Source organism: Oncorhynchus masou, chromosome 22 (assembly GCF_036934945.1).
Source record: "Oncorhynchus masou masou isolate Uvic2021 chromosome 22, UVic_Omas_1.1, whole genome shotgun sequence".
NCBI lineage: Eukaryota > Metazoa > Chordata > Actinopteri > Salmoniformes > Salmonidae > Oncorhynchus > Oncorhynchus masou.
Genome location: NC_088233.1, coordinates 46,831,992 through 46,849,355, shown reverse-complemented (window position 1 = coordinate 46,849,355; position 17,364 = coordinate 46,831,992). Strand labels below are relative to the sequence as shown.

General features: G+C 43.8%; 2 protein-coding genes across 7 annotated transcripts in view; both read left to right on the top strand.

The window, feature by feature from the left end:
- Nucleotides 1–14,553, top strand: part of ptprja (protein tyrosine phosphatase receptor type Ja) — a 67,253-nt gene extending 52,700 nt beyond the window's left edge. For 2 of the 5 annotated variants that reach the window (XM_064930345.1, XM_064930342.1), the window contains 15 exons: nt 81–223; nt 328–481; nt 1,502–1,651; nt 1,903–2,113; nt 2,250–2,371; nt 2,528–2,615; nt 2,867–2,911; nt 7,337–7,427; nt 7,547–7,637; nt 7,925–7,998; nt 9,897–10,031; nt 11,555–11,671; nt 12,143–12,303; nt 12,705–12,840; nt 13,033–14,553. In XM_064930345.1, coding sequence (XP_064786417.1) covers nt 81–223; nt 328–481; nt 1,502–1,651; nt 1,903–2,113; nt 2,250–2,371; nt 2,528–2,615; nt 2,867–2,911; nt 7,337–7,427; nt 7,547–7,637; nt 7,925–7,998; nt 9,897–10,031; nt 11,555–11,671; nt 12,143–12,303; nt 12,705–12,840; nt 13,033–13,191 — 1,877 coding nt within the window. In that variant the 3' untranslated portion in view covers nt 13,192–14,553. Of the gene's footprint in view, nt 1–80; nt 224–327; nt 482–1,501; nt 1,652–1,902; nt 2,114–2,249; nt 2,372–2,527; nt 2,616–2,866; nt 2,912–7,336; nt 7,428–7,546; nt 7,638–7,924; nt 7,999–9,896; nt 10,032–11,554; nt 11,672–12,142; nt 12,304–12,704; nt 12,841–13,032 lie in introns of those variants that run through there. The other 3 variants (XM_064930343.1, XM_064930344.1, XM_064930346.1) reach the window with 3 other exon arrangements.
- Nucleotides 5,726–16,434, top strand: LOC135509579 (gamma-crystallin M2-like). 2 transcript variants are annotated; one of them, XM_064930349.1, is made up of 3 exons: nt 5,726–6,902; nt 15,718–15,957; nt 16,150–16,434. In XM_064930349.1, the coding sequence occupies exons 1-3, from the start codon at nt 6,885–6,887 to the stop codon at nt 16,432–16,434; spliced, it is 543 nt and encodes a 180-aa protein (XP_064786421.1). In that variant the 5' UTR covers nt 5,726–6,884. The 2 variants fall into 2 exon arrangements, with proteins under 2 accessions (XP_064786421.1, XP_064786420.1); XM_064930348.1 differs by lacking the exon at nt 5,726–6,902 and adding an exon at nt 14,379–14,405.
- Nucleotides 16,435–17,364: the final 930 nt, after the last annotated feature.

Sequence of the window (17,364 nt, the reverse complement as noted above, 5' to 3'; positions counted from 1 at the left end):
TGGTCTGCACATTTTCTTTTCTGGTAATAAAATCACAACTGAAATCTGAAAACCTCTTTCTCTCCCTCACTGTGCCATAGACGCCAGCCCTGTGTCCAACTTGAAGTGTGCCTCTCCTGATGAGCCCAACGCCAAGCTGAGTCTGTCCTGGACCACACCCAAAGGACTGCACCAGGGCTTTCAGATCACTGCTAAGGAAACCATCCAACTCCCTCAGGGCCAGGTGCGGCTACACAGTGTATTTCTCAAACAGTACAGTAAATATTGTTCACGGGAAAACAAAACAATTATTGATTGACTGACTGACTGATTGATCGATTGGTTTAGGTACACAATAAGACAATTGGTGACTGTAACCCAGCCTGTGGTCATACAGTCCCTGACCTGAAGCACTATACAGACTACACCCTGACCGTGACCACTCTGGGCTGTGGGAAAACCAGCACCGTCCAAAGCCTCACCTGCAAGACTGGCATTACTGGTATGTGACAGAAACATAGTTCAATTGCAATGTAGGCGCACATTGGGTGGAATATGATGTAACAACTTAATTACCTTAACAACTTGAAAATGTACAGTATGCTTCTCATACAATTACATTGCCAATATTAAAAATGTTATGTGCTCTACATGGATTTGGATATGTGTTGCCCATGTACAGGTCTTAAATTAGAGCCAGTTTTCTTACGGCAGGAAAATAATCCTGCAGCAACAGGAAATGTGAATTGTGTGAATTATAATTAATGGACATTTTTGTAGGGGTTGATCTATTTATTTGTAACGGAAAATCTCATTTTAAAGTGGAAATTAAATACTTCAGAAGCCTTTTTAAAACCTCAAATACGCCCCCTTTTGCCCTCAGAACTGCCTAAATTTGACAGGGAATGGACTCACAAGGTATCCAAAGTGTTCCACAGGGATGCTGGCCCATGTGGACTCTAATGCTACCCACAGTTGTCAAGTTGACTGGATGTCCATGGACCATTCTTGACCCACACGCGAAACTGTTGCGTGTGAAAAACCCAGCAGCATTGCAGTTCTTGACACAAACTGCTGCGCATGGCACCTATTACCATACTCCGTTCAAAGGCACTTCAATCTTTTGTCTTGCCTATTCACCCTCTGAATGGAACACACACACAATCCATGTCTCATTTGTCTCAAGGCTTAGATATCCTTCTTTAACCTGTCTCCTCTGCTTCATCTACACGGATTAAAGTGGATTTAACATGTGACATCAATCAGGGTTCATAGCTTTCCCCTGGATTCACCTGTTCAGTCTATGTCGTGGAAAGAGCATGTTTTGTATACTCAGTGTATTCTTCAAGTTTAAAATGTTCTGCATTGCAGGAAAGTTCTCCCGGCGAGAGGGTGATCAAATTAAGATCCTACATATGTATTGAAGTAATATGTAAGCTCGTAAACACAATCCTTTCAGGATGTAACTAGAAACACTAAGAATTGATGTCCCATTTCTTCCTCCTCTCTTCCATTTCTCCAGTCCCTCCTATCCCAGCCGACTTCGAGTCCCTAGTCAGTGTCACAGCGAAGGATCACAACTCCTTCTCTGTGCAGCTGACCCCCAGCCTCCTGGACAGCACCAATGGACCAATCAAACACTACGGCGTGTTGGTGACCTCAGACATCAACAGTGGGTCCCCTTTATTCTCGTATTGGTTAAGATTGGTTTATGATTGATTTGTAGATAGGCCAGTTTTGGTTTTGGGTATAAAAAAGACGTGCAAAGTATACACTTGGGTTAATTTAACTGAGAGAATTCTGAGTCAACATATTCAAGATGATTTATCTCAAAATATGTTGTGTCTTGGTCCAAACAATTTGACTATATTTTCGTAATCGGTGATCTTTACCGTACTCGTGTGTGCGGTGTTCTACTTGCAGATGTAGATCAGTCTAACTCATCGCAGTACTTAGTGAAGACTTATCAGGACTGGGAAGCAGGCTCTACTACTGCATACCTGGCTACGGTCAAAGACAACACTAACAACAGCCGGAGGAGGAAACGTGCAGGAAACATTGACATTTACATAGGGGACAAAACCTCATGGAAGGGCTATACCAATGGCCAACTCAAGGCCAAACGAGAGTACAGGTATGAACACAACACAGGCAGTATGTGTGATGAGTGGAAGGGATGGAACTTACAATTCAGCTTGCACTAATCAACTACTGATGTAAACTATGAACTAAAATGTCAAATGTTTAGCATTTTTCTTTTGTCTTCACAGTTATGCCATTGTTTTATTCACTGAAATGGTGGTAGAGCAGAATGGGCTTCTGAACGTCGGTTCGTCGCTCGTCATGATAACGCTGTTTAACTCAAATTCATTGTACCTCCCCCAGGACCCAGGTAGCTATTGCACCTTTACACTGTGTTAACGGTTTGAACCACAGCTATGAGCTGTTGCGACTACTTCTAGCAAGTCTTACAATGATGAAAGGCACGATGGATGTCTTCGTAATATATGGCGTTCACACGGCGTTCTCTTCGGTCATTCTCATGTAGGGGTCACCAGTGTGGTTGTCGGGGTAACGCTTGGAGTTTTTGTCATCCTCTCCATCATTACTGCCGGCTTCATCGTCTACTGGAGGAGGTGAGAGATCGCCACCGTAACATCTTTTATTCAAAGCGACTTGCTGTCATGCGCACATACATTTGACTTATGGGTGGCCTCGTTGAATCGATCCCACAATCGTGGTGTTGCAAGCGCCATGCTCTACCAACTGAGCCATACAGGATCATCATCCTAATCATCATCGTGCTCATCATCACTCGATCATTTAGATGAGTTTTTGAAACGTTTTTGGATGGCCATATGATTTCTGTATGCCTTTGTTTTCACAGACAAAACAAGAAGGACTCTTCAGACATCCAGATTCACTCGATGAGGTTTTTATGATGATCCTTCACTTGTTTCTGATCCATCTCAGTTTGTAATTGAATGCATCCCCCCCCCCCCCAGGGCTAAAGTGTGAGTATCGACTCTTATGGTAACCTATTAGGAGACTTCAAATCAGTATTTGTCACATGCGCCGATTGCAACAAGTGTAGACCTTATCGTGTTAATGCTTACTTACAAGCCCTTAACCAACAGTGCAGTTCAAGAAGAGTGAAGAAAATATTTACCAAATAAACAAAAGTAAAAAAATAAAATAAATAGGAACACAATGATGAGGCTATATACAGGGGTAGTGTGCGGGGGTACAGGTTAGAGGTCATTTGTAATTTGTAGGTAGGGGTGAAGTGACTATGCATAGATAATAGCAGCGAGTAGCAGCAGTGTACAAAACAAAAGGAGGGGTGGGGTCGGTCAATGTAGTAGTTCGGTGGCCATTTGATTAATTGTTGGGGATATAAACTGTTAAGGAGCCTTTTGGTCCTAGACTTGGCGCTTCAGTACCGCTTGCCGTGCGGTAGCAGGGAAAACAGTCTATGACTTGGGTGACTGGAGTCTCGGACAATGTTATGGGCTTTCCTCTGACTCCGCCTCTTATATAGGTCCTGGATTGCAGGAAGCTTGGCCCCAGTGATGTACTGGCCCGTACGCACTATCCGCTGTAGCGCCTTATGGTCAGATGCCGAGCAGTTGCCATACCAGGAGGTGATGCAACCGGTCTGGATGCTCTCGATGGTGCAGCTGTAGAACATTTTGAGGATCTGGGGACCCATGCCAAGTCTTTTCAGTCTCCTGAGGGGGAATAGGTTTTGTTGTGCCCTCTTTACAACTGTCTTGGTGTGTTGGGACCATGATAGATCGTTGGTGATGTGGACACCAAGGAACGTGAAACTCTCGACCTGCTCATCTACAGCCCCGTTGATGTTATTGGGGGGCATGTTCGGCCCGCCTTTTCCTGTAGCCCACGATCAGCTCCTTTGTCTTACTCACATTGAGGGAGAGGTTGTTGTCCCTATAGGCTGCCTCGTTGTCGGTGATCAGGTCTACCACTGTAGTGTTGTCAGCAAACTTAATGATGGTGTTGGAGTCGTGTTTGGCCATGCAGTCGTGGGAGAACAGGGAGTACAGGAGGGGACTAAGCTCACACCCCTGAGGGGCCCCAGTGTTGAGGATCAGCGTGGCAGACGTGTTGTTACCTACCCTTATCACCTGGGGGCGGCTCGTCAGGAAGTCCAGGATCCAGTAGCAGAGGGAGGTGTTTAGTCCCAGGGTCTTTAGCTTAGTGATGAGCTTTGTGGACACTATGGTGTTGAACGCTGAGCTGTATTCAATGAACAGCATTCTCACATAGGTGTTCCTTTTGTCCAGGTAGGAAAGGGCAGTGTGGAGTGCGATTGAGATTGCGTCATCTGTGGATCTGTTGGGGCAGTATGCAAATTGGCGTGGGTCTAGGGTATCTGGGAGGATGCTGTAGATGTGAGCCATGACCAGCCTTTCAAAGCACTTCATGGCTACCGACGTGAGTGATACGGCGCTGTAATCATTTAGGCAGGTTACCTTCCCTTCCTTGGGATCAGAGACTATGGTGGTCTGCTTGAAACATGTAGTTATTACAGACTCAGTCAGGGAGAGGTTGAAAATGTCAGTGAAGACACAGGCCAGTTGATCCGCGCATGCTTTGATTACACGTCCTGGTAATCCATCTGGCCCCGCGCCTTTGTGAATGTTGACCTGTTTAAAGGTCTTGATCATCGGCTACCGAGAGCGTTATCAAACACTGTCATCCAGAACAGCTGGTGCTCTCGTGCATGCTTCAGTGTTGCTTGCCTTGAAGCGAGCATAAAAGTAATTTAGCTCATCTGGTAGGCTCGCGTCACTGGGCAGCCCGCGTTTGTAGTCTGTAATAGTTTTCAAGCCCTGCCACATCCGACGAGCGTCAGAGCCGGTGTAGTAGGATTCAATTTAATCCTGTATTGACGCTTTGCTCGTCTGAGGGCATAGCGGGATTTCTTATCCTCTTGAAACTCTGGGGGCGCTATTTCATTTTTGGATGAAAAACGTTCCCGTTTTAAACAAGATATTTTGTCACAAAAAGATGCTCGACTATGCATATAATTGATAGCTTTGGAAAGAAAACACTCTGAAGTTTCCAGAACTGCAAAGATATTGACTGTGAGTGCCAGGAGAACAGGAGCTACAGGCAAAACCAAGATGAAACTGCAACCAGGAAATCAGCAGGATTTTTGAGGCTCTGTTTTCCATTGTCTCCTTATATGGCTGTGAATGCGACAGGAATGAGCCTGCCCTATCTATCGTTTCCCCAAGGTGTCTGCAGCATTGTGACGTATTTGTAGGCATATCATTTTTAAGATTGACCATAAGAGACTACATTTTCCAGGTGTCCGCCCGGTGTCCTCCGTCGAAATTGGTGCGTCATTTTCAGCTGCTGGTATTTTTCCATGGGATTCTGAGACGAAAGCAGGCTTCCACGAACGGCATATCAATGAAGAGATATGTGAAAAAACACCTTGAGGATTGATTCTAAACAACGTTTGCCATGTTTTGGTCGATATTATGGAGTTAATTTGGAAAAAGTTTGACGTTTTGGTGACTGAATTTTCGGTTAGTTTCGGTAGCCAAATGTGATGTACAAAACGGAGCGATTTCTCCTACACAAAGATTCTTTCAGGAAAAACTGAACATTTGCTATGTAACTGAGAGTCTCCTCATTGAAAACATCCGAAGTTCTTCAAAGGTAAATGATTTTATTTATTTGGTTATCTGGTTTTTGTGAAAATGTTGCGTGCTAAATGCTACGCAAAATGCTAAGCTAGCTTACAATACTCTTACACAAATGCCTGATTTGCTATGGTTCAAAAGCATATTTTGAAAATCTGAGATGACAGTGTTGTTAAGAAAAGGCTAAGCTTGAGAGCAGGCATATAATTTTCATTTCATTTGCGATTTTCAGAAATCGTTAACGTTGCGTTATGCTAATGAGCCTGAGGCTGTATTCACGATCACGGATACGGGATGGGTAGTATCAAGAGGTTATAGGCATCCTAATTAGTGTCCCGCTGTGGCAGCTCTAGCCTTTAGCTCCATGCGGATGTTGCCTGTAATCCATGGCTTCTGGTTGGGATATGTACGTACGGTCACTGTTGGGACGACGTCGTCGATGCACTTATTGGTGAAGCCGATGACTGAGGTGGTATACTCAATTCAATTCAATTGGATGAATCCCGGAACATATTCCAGTCTGTGCTAGCAACACTGTCCTGTAGCGTGGCATCTGCGTCATCTGACCACTTCCGTATTGAGCGAGTCACTGGTACTTCCTGCTCTAGTATTTGCTTGCAAACAGGAATCAGGAATATAGAATTATGGTCAGATTTGCCAAATGGAGGGTGGGGGAGAGCTTTGTATGCATCTCTGTGTGTGGAGTAAAGGTGGTATAGAGTTTTTTTTTCTCTGGTTGCACATGTGACATGTTGGTAAAAATATGGTAAAATATTTAAGTGTGCCTGCATTAATGTCCCCTGCCACTAGGAGCGCTGCTTCTGGGTGAGCATTTTTTTGTTTGCTTATGGCCTTATAGAGTTGGTTGAGTGCGGTCTTAATGCCAGCATCGCTCTGTGGTGGTAAATAGACGGCTACGAATAATATAGATGAGAACTCTCTTGGTAGATAGTGTGGTCTAAAGTTTATCATAACGTACTCTACCTCAGGCGAATAATAACTTGAGACTTCTATAATATTAGATATTGTGCACCAGCTGTTAAAACAAAAAGACACATACCCCCACCCCTCGTCTTACCAGACATGGCTTCTCTGTTCTGCCGGTGCATGGAAAATCTCTCCAGTTCTATATTATCCATGTCGTTGTTCAGCCACGACCCGTGGAAACATAAGATATTACAGTTCTTAATGTGCTGTTGGTAGTATAATCGTAATCGTTATTTTCCTATGATTGCATGTTCGCAAGTAGAATTGATGGCAGAGGGAGTTTACTTGCTCGCCTACGGATTCTCAAAAGGCAGCCTGTCTTCGGCCTCTTTTCCTCCATCTTTTCCTCACGCAAATGACGGGGATCTGGGCCTGTTCCCGGGAGAGCAGTACATCTTTTTCGAAAAAGCTTCTTACAGTTCGTGGCGAGTAATCCCATTTCTGATGTCCAGAAGTTATTTTCCGTCATAGGAGATGGTAGCAGCAACGTTGTCTGCAAATTAAGTGAAAAAACAACGCAAAAAACACGAACAAAATAGCACAATTGGTTGCGAGGATGTAAAATGTCAGCCATCTTCTTCGGCGCCATCTTAACAACTTGACACATTGAATGAATGAACAGGTAGAGTTGCACACCGTTTCTTGGTGTCACTCGTGTTTGTGTTAATGCTTGTCTCCCGCGTCTCTATTAGCAGAACCGTTGTTGTGAGGGTGGAGGACTACGAGGCTTATTACAAGAAGCAGAGAGCAGACTCCAACTGTGGTTTCGCTGAGGAGTTTGAGGTAAAATCAAAATCTATTTATTCGTTCATACTCATATTTTTGATGTTCCATCGGGCATCAGTTGATGTTCTGTATTCTGTAAATATGCCTGGTTTCCTAATGTCTCCCTCTCCTTCTAGGACCTGAAGCTAGTGGGAACAGCCCAAGCAAAAACCAGCGCTTTGGCCATGGAGAACAAGTCTAAGAACCGCTACAACAATGTGCTTCCCTGTGAGTCAACCATGACCCCTGACCCCTGTTTCCATGACAACGACCCCTGTCCCCCTGCCACTGCTTACCATAGCTACCATAGCTTATCATATCTAATCCTCCATCCTCCATCCATTTCCATACAGACTCCTAACAAACTCCTTTGTTTATTCAATAGTTTAGCTGTTTATTCAAGCAAGCCTTTACACTAGAGGGGTTGAGAGCATGGTGCTTTGTCTCTGGGCAGAGTGACAGGAATGATCTTTCAGTTCTATCAATCCTCATTGCTCCTCTTTCCCACATCCCAGATGATTCCTCTAGAGTGAAACTGTCCATCCATGGAAGTCCATTTGACGACTACATCAATTCTAACTACATCCCGGTGCGTACTGACCCATCATCATCATCACCGCTATCATAATCAGCTTTCTCTGACCCTCTCTGATTCAGCTCTGCTCTGGGCTTATTTCACAAAGCATGATCGATATAGCAAGATACAGTGGCTTGCAAAAGTATTCACCCCCCTTGGCATTTTTCCTATTTTGTTGCCTTACAACCTGGAATTTAAATATATTTTTTTGGGGGGGTTTGTACCGTTTGATTTACACAACATTCCTACCACCTTTAAGATGCAAAATATGTTTTATTGTGAAACAAACAAGAAATAACAAAAAAAAACAGAACTTGAGCATGCATAAGTATTCAATCCCCCCAAAGTCAATACATTGTTGAGCCACCTTTATAGCAATTACAGCTGCAAGTCTCTTGGGGTATGTCTCTATAAGCTTGGCACATCTAGCCACTGGGATTTTTGCCTATTCTTAAAGGAAAAACTGCTTCAGCTCCTTCAAGTTGGATGGGTTCCGCTGGTGTACAGCAATCTTTAAGTCATACCACAGATTCTCAATTGGATTGAGGTCTGGGCTTTGACTACACCATTCCAAGACATTTAAATGTTTCTGCTTAAACCACTCGAGTGTTGCTTTAGCAGTATGCTTTGGGTCATTGTCCTGCTGGAAGGTGAACCTCCGTCCCAGTCTCAAATCCCTGGAAGAGTGAAACAGGTTTGCCTCAAGAATTTCCCTGTATTTAGCTCCATCCATCATCATTCCTTAACTTCGGACCAGTTTCCCAGTCCCTGCCGATGAAAAACATCACCACATCATGATGCTGCCACCACCATCACTGTGGAGATGGTGTGCAAATAGGGGTGATGAATGGTGTTTGATTTGCACCAGACATAGCGTTTTTCTTGATGGCCAAAAAGCTCAGTTTTAGTCTCATCTGACCAGAGTACCTTCTTCCATATGTTTGGGGAGTCTCCCACATGCCTTTTGGTTATTTTTTTCTTTAAGCAATGACTTTTTTCTGGCCACTCTTCCGTAAAGCCCAACTCTGTGGAAAGTACAGCTTAAAGTGGTCCTATGGACAGATACTCCAATCTCCGCTGTGGAGCTTTGCAGCTCTTTCAGGGTTATCTTTGGTCTCTTTGGTGCATCTCTGATTAATGCCCTCCTTGCCTGGTCCGTGAGTTTTGGTGGGCGGCCCTCTCTTGGCAGGTTTGTTGTGGTGCCATATTCTTTCCATTTTTGAATAATGGATTTAATGGTGCTCTTTGGGATGTTCAAAGTTTCTGATATTTTTTTATAACCCAACCCTGATCTGTACTTCTCCCTAACTTTGTCCCTGACCTGTTTGGAAAGCTCCTTGGTCTTCATGGTGCCGCTTGCTTGGTGGTGCCCCTTGCTTAGTGGTGTTGCAGACTCTGGGGCCGTTCGGAACTGGTGTAAATATACTGAGATCATGTGACACTTAGATTGCACACAGATGGACTTTATTTAACTAATTACTTCTGATGCAACCAATTACCTTCAGATCTTATTGAGGGGCTTCATAGCTAAGGGGATGAATATATACGCACCCCCCTTTTCCGGTTTTTGTTTTTAAATATATATATATATTTTTTTTTCACTTCACCAATTTGGCCTATTTTGTGTTGGTCCATTACATGAAATCCAAATTAAAATCAATTTAAAATACAGGTTGTAATGCAACAAAATAGGGAAAATGTCAAGGGGGATAAATACTTTTGCAAGGCACTGTATTAACACTCAGATATAATAAGTCTTTATTTTCAGGTAATAGAAGTATTTCATCTCTTATATCACATCCGTCTTACATTACCAGGATGTACAGAGTCGGAATTCAAATATGTACGAATGTTCGTTAGTGCTTTGTTGTAGATGCTTACGATCTGGGTCAATATGTCCCCACTGCCAGGGTTACAACTCCAGGAAGGAGTTTATTGCGGCCCAGGGTCCTTTGCCCGGCACTGTCAACGAGTTCTGGAGGATGATCTGGGAGAAGAACGTCCAGACTCTGGTCATGTTGACACGCTGTAACGAACAGGGACGAGTGAGTACACACACGCACGCACACGTACACGTGCACATGCACACACATTTAGTGTGTTGGAAAGGGGATGTAAAAACCAGCCATGCTGCGTCTGTATGCAGAATATATAGTCATCTACTCCAATGCTCCTTCTCTGGTTGAGGTTTTTGAAGCGCTCCAGGTTGCCTTTGAGTCACTGCAGACCTCTCTATATGGTGTCAAGCTCGTCGTGAATGCACCAAAAATGAAATGTAGGAATTCCACCATAGCCGGATCTCAGCCAGAGAAGGTTAGCCCTTTCACTTCTGGGGGCACCTCCATTTAAAAGGTGTCACTCTACAAATACATTGGTACCAGAAGCTGTCTACAAAGTTCACAAGGATAATCTTGTGAGGAAGCTTAAGCTGAATTATATATATATATTTTTTTTTACAACAGGGCTTGTTTTCCGTTTGAGGTAAGACAGAAGCTTGTTTCAGCCATGTTTCTTTCAGTAATTGATTATGGTGTACATGCATGCAGACTCCTTGTTGCTACAGAGACTGAACTCAGTCTAGCACGCATCTTTGCGCTTTGTCACAAATGTCAAGTCGCTCACCCACCATTGCACCTTGTATCAAATGGTGGGCTGGACCTTGCTTTACATGTGCAGACAACTACATTGGTACTGCATGTGTTCATATACAACCTATGGTTCTAATGATGAACAGAGCCTTGAGATGCTTTTTGGGAAATCGGGCTCAGATCGGCTTGAAGACGTGTTGCTGTGTCGATTGTCCTGTACGTTTTATACTTTGTAATGTTGTACTGATTGCTGTTGCCTTCTCGGACAGGTATGGTGTCTCGATGGGAATTTCTTGGTTGAATAAAAACAAATCTAACACACACACACACACGACAGCACACTACCCGATTCAGAGCCGGATCAGACTCGACGCCAGTCATCAAGCCAAAGCTAGGACGGTGACCAAAATGAAAATATTTACACAGACATTTGCAAAAGGCGTGCCCAAACAAGACTATTTACACTAACAAACACTGGCAGGCCACCAGTCCAAAAGGCTAACCTGTCCACCTCTCTCTCACTAAGTACCAAACCCACACACCTGTGCCAATCATCAATTATCAAGGGCTGCTTTCAGTACGGAAAAAAAAGTGTGGAACTGTACTGAACAACTAGATGAAAAAAATTGGGTTGCCTTTGGTTAGTAAATGGCTTTAAGCAATATCACTATCATCTAGTGACCACAATAAATGAATGACACACACAATTTGGTTTAGGACTCACAGGAAGAGGTAAATCACCAATATTAGTGTTGCGCTTTCTTCAAACACAAAAAAAGAAGAAAATGTACTACTTTAAAATGGGGATAGCCTCAATGGCACTGCCCATGCTGTCACAGACGCCTTAATGGCACAGATACAAAGATGAGTCCTCTATCTAACTCTATGGAAATAAGTCCTGACCCACATGTCCTCACACTAAGCTACCACAATTCATAACAGCACACCTGTCTCTCACCCACCCACCTCTCTCCGCTAAGGTCAAATGTGAGGAATACTATCCATCTGAGACCAAGCACTTTGAGAATATCACCGTGACAACCACCTCTGAGATCCCCCTAGAAGACTGGACCATCAGGGACTTTGACGTAAAAAATGTAAGTTGCTGTGATAACAGAGGAGGCTGGTGCGAAGAGCTATAGGAGGACAGGCTCCTTGTTATGGCTGGAATGGAATAAATGGAACGGTATCAAACACATCAAACATATGAAAATGTTAGACTCCGTTCCATTCATTCCCGAGTGGCGCAGCAGTCTAAGTCACTGCATCTCAGTGCTAGAGGTGTCACTACAGTCCCTGGTTCGATTCCCAGGCTGTATCACATCCAGCCGTAATTGCGAGTCCCATAGGGCTGCGCACAATTGGCCCAGCGTCGTCCAGGTCTGGCCGTTGTAGATCGTCATTGTAAATAAGAATTTGTTCTTAACTGACTTGCCAAGTTAAATTTTTAAAAATGTAAAAGTGATTTTTTTAAAGGAATTTTAGCAGATGTTTTCTGATTCAACTACTACTCATGCATTCCTTAGTGCTTATCGGTAAGTGTCCCTGTGTTTGTGATTGGCTGACAGGTGAAGACGGTTGAGACACGCTCAGTACGTCACTTCCACTTCACAGCCTGGCCGGACCACGGCGTCCCCGAGACCACCGAGCTGCTCATCAACTTCAGACACCTGGTCCGAGAACACATGGACCAGTACTCACGCCACTCCCCCACTGTCGTCCACTGCAGGTACGCACACACACACACACACACACACACACACACACACACACACACACACACACACACACACACACACACACACACACACACACACACACACACACACACACACACACACTGTTTATCTTAGTTAACCTCAAGAAGCGTTATTGGTTTAAAAAGTAAATTAACATTAGTTCTCTCTCCGCTCTCGCTCTCTCGCTCTCTTTCTCTCTCTCCTCTCTCTCTCGTTCTCTCTCTCCTCCCTCTTGCGCTCTCTCCTCTCTCCCTCTTGCTCGCTCTCTCTCTTCCCTTTTGTGCTCTCTCTCCTCTCTCTCCCTCTTGCTCGTTCTCTCTCTCTCTCTCTCTCCTCCCTTTTGCGCTCTCTCCTCCCTCTTGTGCTCTCTCCTCTCTCTCTCTCTACTCAGCGCGGGTGTGGGGCGGACAGGCACCTTCATAGCCATCGACCGGCTGATCTTCCAGATAGAGAGGGAGAGTATGGTGGACGTGTACGGCACCATCCACGACCTGCGCATGCACCGGCCCCTCATGGTGCAGACAGAGGTCAGTCACTGCCTACACTGGTCTACATTTCAGCATGTTTCTGGGTTTAATACAGGCCTACTGTACAATACATCACTGTGGTTAAAGTTATGCTCCGGGTGCTTATGTGGTCACTAGGGGAAAATGTATTGACATCTGGACGGTCAAGTTGGCTTCATCCTAATCGTAGTACATTGTGTTATTGTCTTACAGGAGCAGTATGTGTTTCTAAACCAGTGTGCCATGGACATCATCCGATCCAGAACTGGAACCAACGTGGATTTAATCTACCAGAACACGGCTGCGCTCACCATCTACGAGAACGTAGAACCCAGGAAGGATACATCGAAGAATGGCTACCACAACGCGTAGGCCTCTGGTCCACTCGTTCCTCTCTCTATTCCTCCCCAGTCGTCCTCCACACTCCTCCTCCAGTATCAGCCAGACAGGCCTCTAGAGACAAGCTTAGAAAAGGGAACGTTTTTTTCATAGACACACTGTATTTATTGATCTAGTTTTTTGTAGTATTTATTTGGTAAACACGTTGTGGAAGTAGGAAAAATAACAAGGGAGGTAACTTTTCAGAGGAAGAGACGCACAATTTTCATCCAAAGACCAACAATGGAATGTGTACAATTTATATTTTAGAGATGTAATTCTTATATTTCCATATTTTTATATTGCTGATACTTTGAATGTCTGCTTGCTCTCTTATTGTGATTGTTGTAGTATTGCCAATATGTTAAGAATACTTGCTCAGGTAATATATGTGAAAGGATGTGTGGTTATACTGTGTGAGATGTAAATGAATACAAAGATATATATGTATATTAGTATCAAATTAAATGCAGATATTGTGTATTGCTAAATGGGCCCAATGTTGTGTTTGCCAGATATCTCCATCTTTCGGTAGGGATTAGCACCCAACATATCAATTATCCAACCATTTAAAAAACAAAAACTCTCCTCTCTTCTGAGCCTTGACGTGCTCTCCCAAGAGTTTCCACTAGGTGGTGCAATTATATTTTTCTTTATGTACAATGTCTGGACAAGCACAATACACTGTTTTAGAGGAGGAGAAGAGAACTACTCCTGGCAATAGGCCTATACAAATATGATTTAGTATTAGATACGTGAAGTCAAATGTTACACTTTCACTCCAGAGAATTTGGATATCTCAACGAGTTTAAAACGAGGAGTTTCGTGAGAACCTTTTGTGTTTTTATGCGCTGTTCTGCGTAAAGCACTGGATGCATTTACGTTTTTACACTGTAGATTTTTAAATTCTCCTATAGCTGTCTAAGGCTGGTCTACATACTATTGAGGTGATCATGAGAAGTGATTGAGAAACCGCTGTGTGAGCCTGTGGCCCTCCTGACTGTTGAAACTCACTTTGTGCAATACGAAATCACCATTCAAATACGAAATCACCATTCACAAAACTTCAGTCTGTAAACTCAGCTCATCTCTCACCCTCAAAGACTCATGGGCTACACATTATGAAATGTTTCCCTACTGCTTGTTGTTGACCTACTGTATGTTCTATGTAATGTAATGTAATGCTTTGCTTAATGTCTATTGGTGATGTTTCTATCATAGGAGCAGGAAAAGGTTTGCAGTCATTGGGGCGGCAGTTTTCCATGAGGCAATTTGCACTTTTTGGAAATATGTGGTTATATATACACACATATACATATTCACACATATACATACATACAGTGCCTTGCGAAAGTATTCGGCAAAACCCCCTTGAACTTTGGTAGTGGCTCAGATTCTCAAGCTTTTCCGATAGTGATATGCTTGGTGGATTCTTCTGGTCAAAACGACACAAATATCTATAAATGGCTTGGGAATAAGGGATGTATCTGGATATAGGTCATAGATTTACAGATCAGCTGTGGTTGAATTTAAAGCCACTCTCCTGATACTGTTGCACTGTCTTTGTGTCACAATGCACATGGCTGACTCCGCAAATACTCTCCCTCAGAGTTTTAGGACGTTTTATGGAGTGGTGTAGGAATTGTGTTACAATTGCGGTGTGATACACTATGTGAGTCTCGCTGGTACAATGCAGAGGAGGAAAAGGTTGAGGTGTTCTATTTGTATCCTTCCGTCTGTCGATCCTGGGATTAAAGATGTTGCACTCTTTTCTCTCTACAAGTGTCAGCTTCTCTGTTCCACCATATGCCCGCCATGTCCACGGCGTTGACTGAGACAACGGCCCAAGATTTCATTCAATTAGGCCACACTAACTGGGGTCAAATACTTCAGTTAAAGGTTCATTGAAAATGAGCAACAAACTGTAACATTTGGTAAACACGGTAGTTAGTCTGAGTGGAATTCTTTGAGGTAAGCACTAGAAAGTTATCATTTTGCAAATGCCTCATGATCGTCGGCTGAAAACGGGACGAGGGTAGGACTGTTTATTGTTGAGCCTTTCACAAAGGGTCATTGTTACTTTGTTCAGAGAGAAACAGCTTATTAAAGTTATTTTGATGGATGTCCCTAGACAAACCGCAGTGCTCTGGGGGCCTCTAGGCCATGTTGCTGAGTCAGGGGTTAGTACAATGTGGCCACAGGTATAAAAAGAAAGGTTTTAAACAGGTAGGATGTCAGTTCCACATCAAGAGCAGCAGCAGCAGCAGCACAGAGAGACAAAATTACCTCCACCGGCATGAACATGAACAGCAAAGTATATTTTAGTGCATATATATATAAATATACATTTTCCTAGATTGTTAGACTAAGGGCTGTCTTGTACTCTAGTGTCAGAGCACATGGCAACCTTAATTGCAGAAACCTGACTACTAGTGGGATTGGGCAGGGCCCAGAACGTAGCAAATGTTTTGTTTTTGTACGTTTGAATGGTTCATATAAAGGATTCCTGCTTATTTTCAGATCACATTCTACGAGGACAGGAACTTCCAGGGTCGTTCCTATGAGTGCAGCAGCGACTGCCCTGACATGTCCTCCTACCTGAGCCGCTGCCAGTCCTGCAGGGTTGAGAGCGGCTGCTTCATGGTCTACGACCGCCCCAACTACATGGGACGCCAGTGGTTCATGAAGAGGGGAGAGTACTCGGACTACCAGCGCATGATGGGAATGAACGATATCAGATCCTGTCGCATGATCCCCATGGTAAACATTTCATGCATGATCCCCATAACATTTCATTTGTAGCATTTTATGCCGTTGATTTCAGAGAAACATACACCTGTGTCCGTTCCTCTAAATGTCCACAATCTACGACGCTGCGTTACCCATTTTTGTCAGGAAGTTCCTGAGCTGTGTAGATTTCTCAGTAAAACATGTTGTTTCGTCACGTCACAGCACAGAGGATCTTACAGGATGAGGATCTACGAGAAGGAGAACTTCGGAGGTCAGATGCACGAGATGATGGACGACTGTGACGACATCATGGGTCGTTACCACATGAACAACTGCATGTCCTGCAACGTGATGGACGGCCACTGGCTCATGTACGAGCAGCCCCAGTACAGAGGCAGGATGATGTACATGAGGCCTGGAGAGTACAGAAACTTCAATCAGATGAGCATGGGCTCTATGGGCATGAGGTTCATGAGCATGAGGCGTATCAATGAGTCCTGTTACTAGATATTGCTTTACTAATGTAAAGAAGAGAAGCCATTGAATAAAATGTATATAAAAAAACAACTCTTGCATATATCTATTTTACCTTTTAGCCAAACACCTTGACAGGCCATACTGAAAACATGCAAATATGTCATATACCTACCCGTTCTTAATGACCCAAGGAATACATAAAACACTAAACAATAATACAAAAATCCAAATGTGGTTTATTTTACTGTTCCTAAAGTCTAATTTCCAGTGTCTTTTCACAAAAAAAAAAATGCATATTACAATAATGATTCCAGTGTCTGTGAAACAATATCTTAAAGGTCACTTTCGTTACCCCGGTTCTCTGATTATATGAGTGAGACGTATCACATGTGGGGATTCGCTGAAGGCGGTTCACTATGAATACCTAAATCACAGGAGGCAGACAGGTCAAGTGGCGAATGAGATGAGCCCTCCCTCCTTATAAGGCGCCACTCGCCCCCGCCCTCTGGTCAACCTCAAGCATGCCTCGATTCCTCGTGAGGAGAGAAATGCAGTGATATGACTCACTCATTATCAGAGAACCCGTGGTTACAAAAGTAACCTTAAGTTCTCTTTCAAATACTAATATTGACGTTATCACATATGGGGAATCTTTGCCAACTCCCATATCTCAGAGAGGCTCTACCAGAACCCAGGGTAATCCCAACTGCATTTACCCCGAAGACTCCGACACTGTGGATAGAATGCGCTAACGAAGGTGCAGCGATTCCATTCAGTAAAACCTCATAAACATATGAGGGGCGGCCCGACGTGTCGCATTGCAAATCTTTTACAAAATTAGATGTCTGAAGAGTTTCCAAGAGGTAGCCAATACCTCTCTCTGGTAAAAATCAGCCCTCAGTGGGCTGTAAACCCACTTGCTATTATCAGTAAATATTAAAGCCTCCAATATCCAAAGGG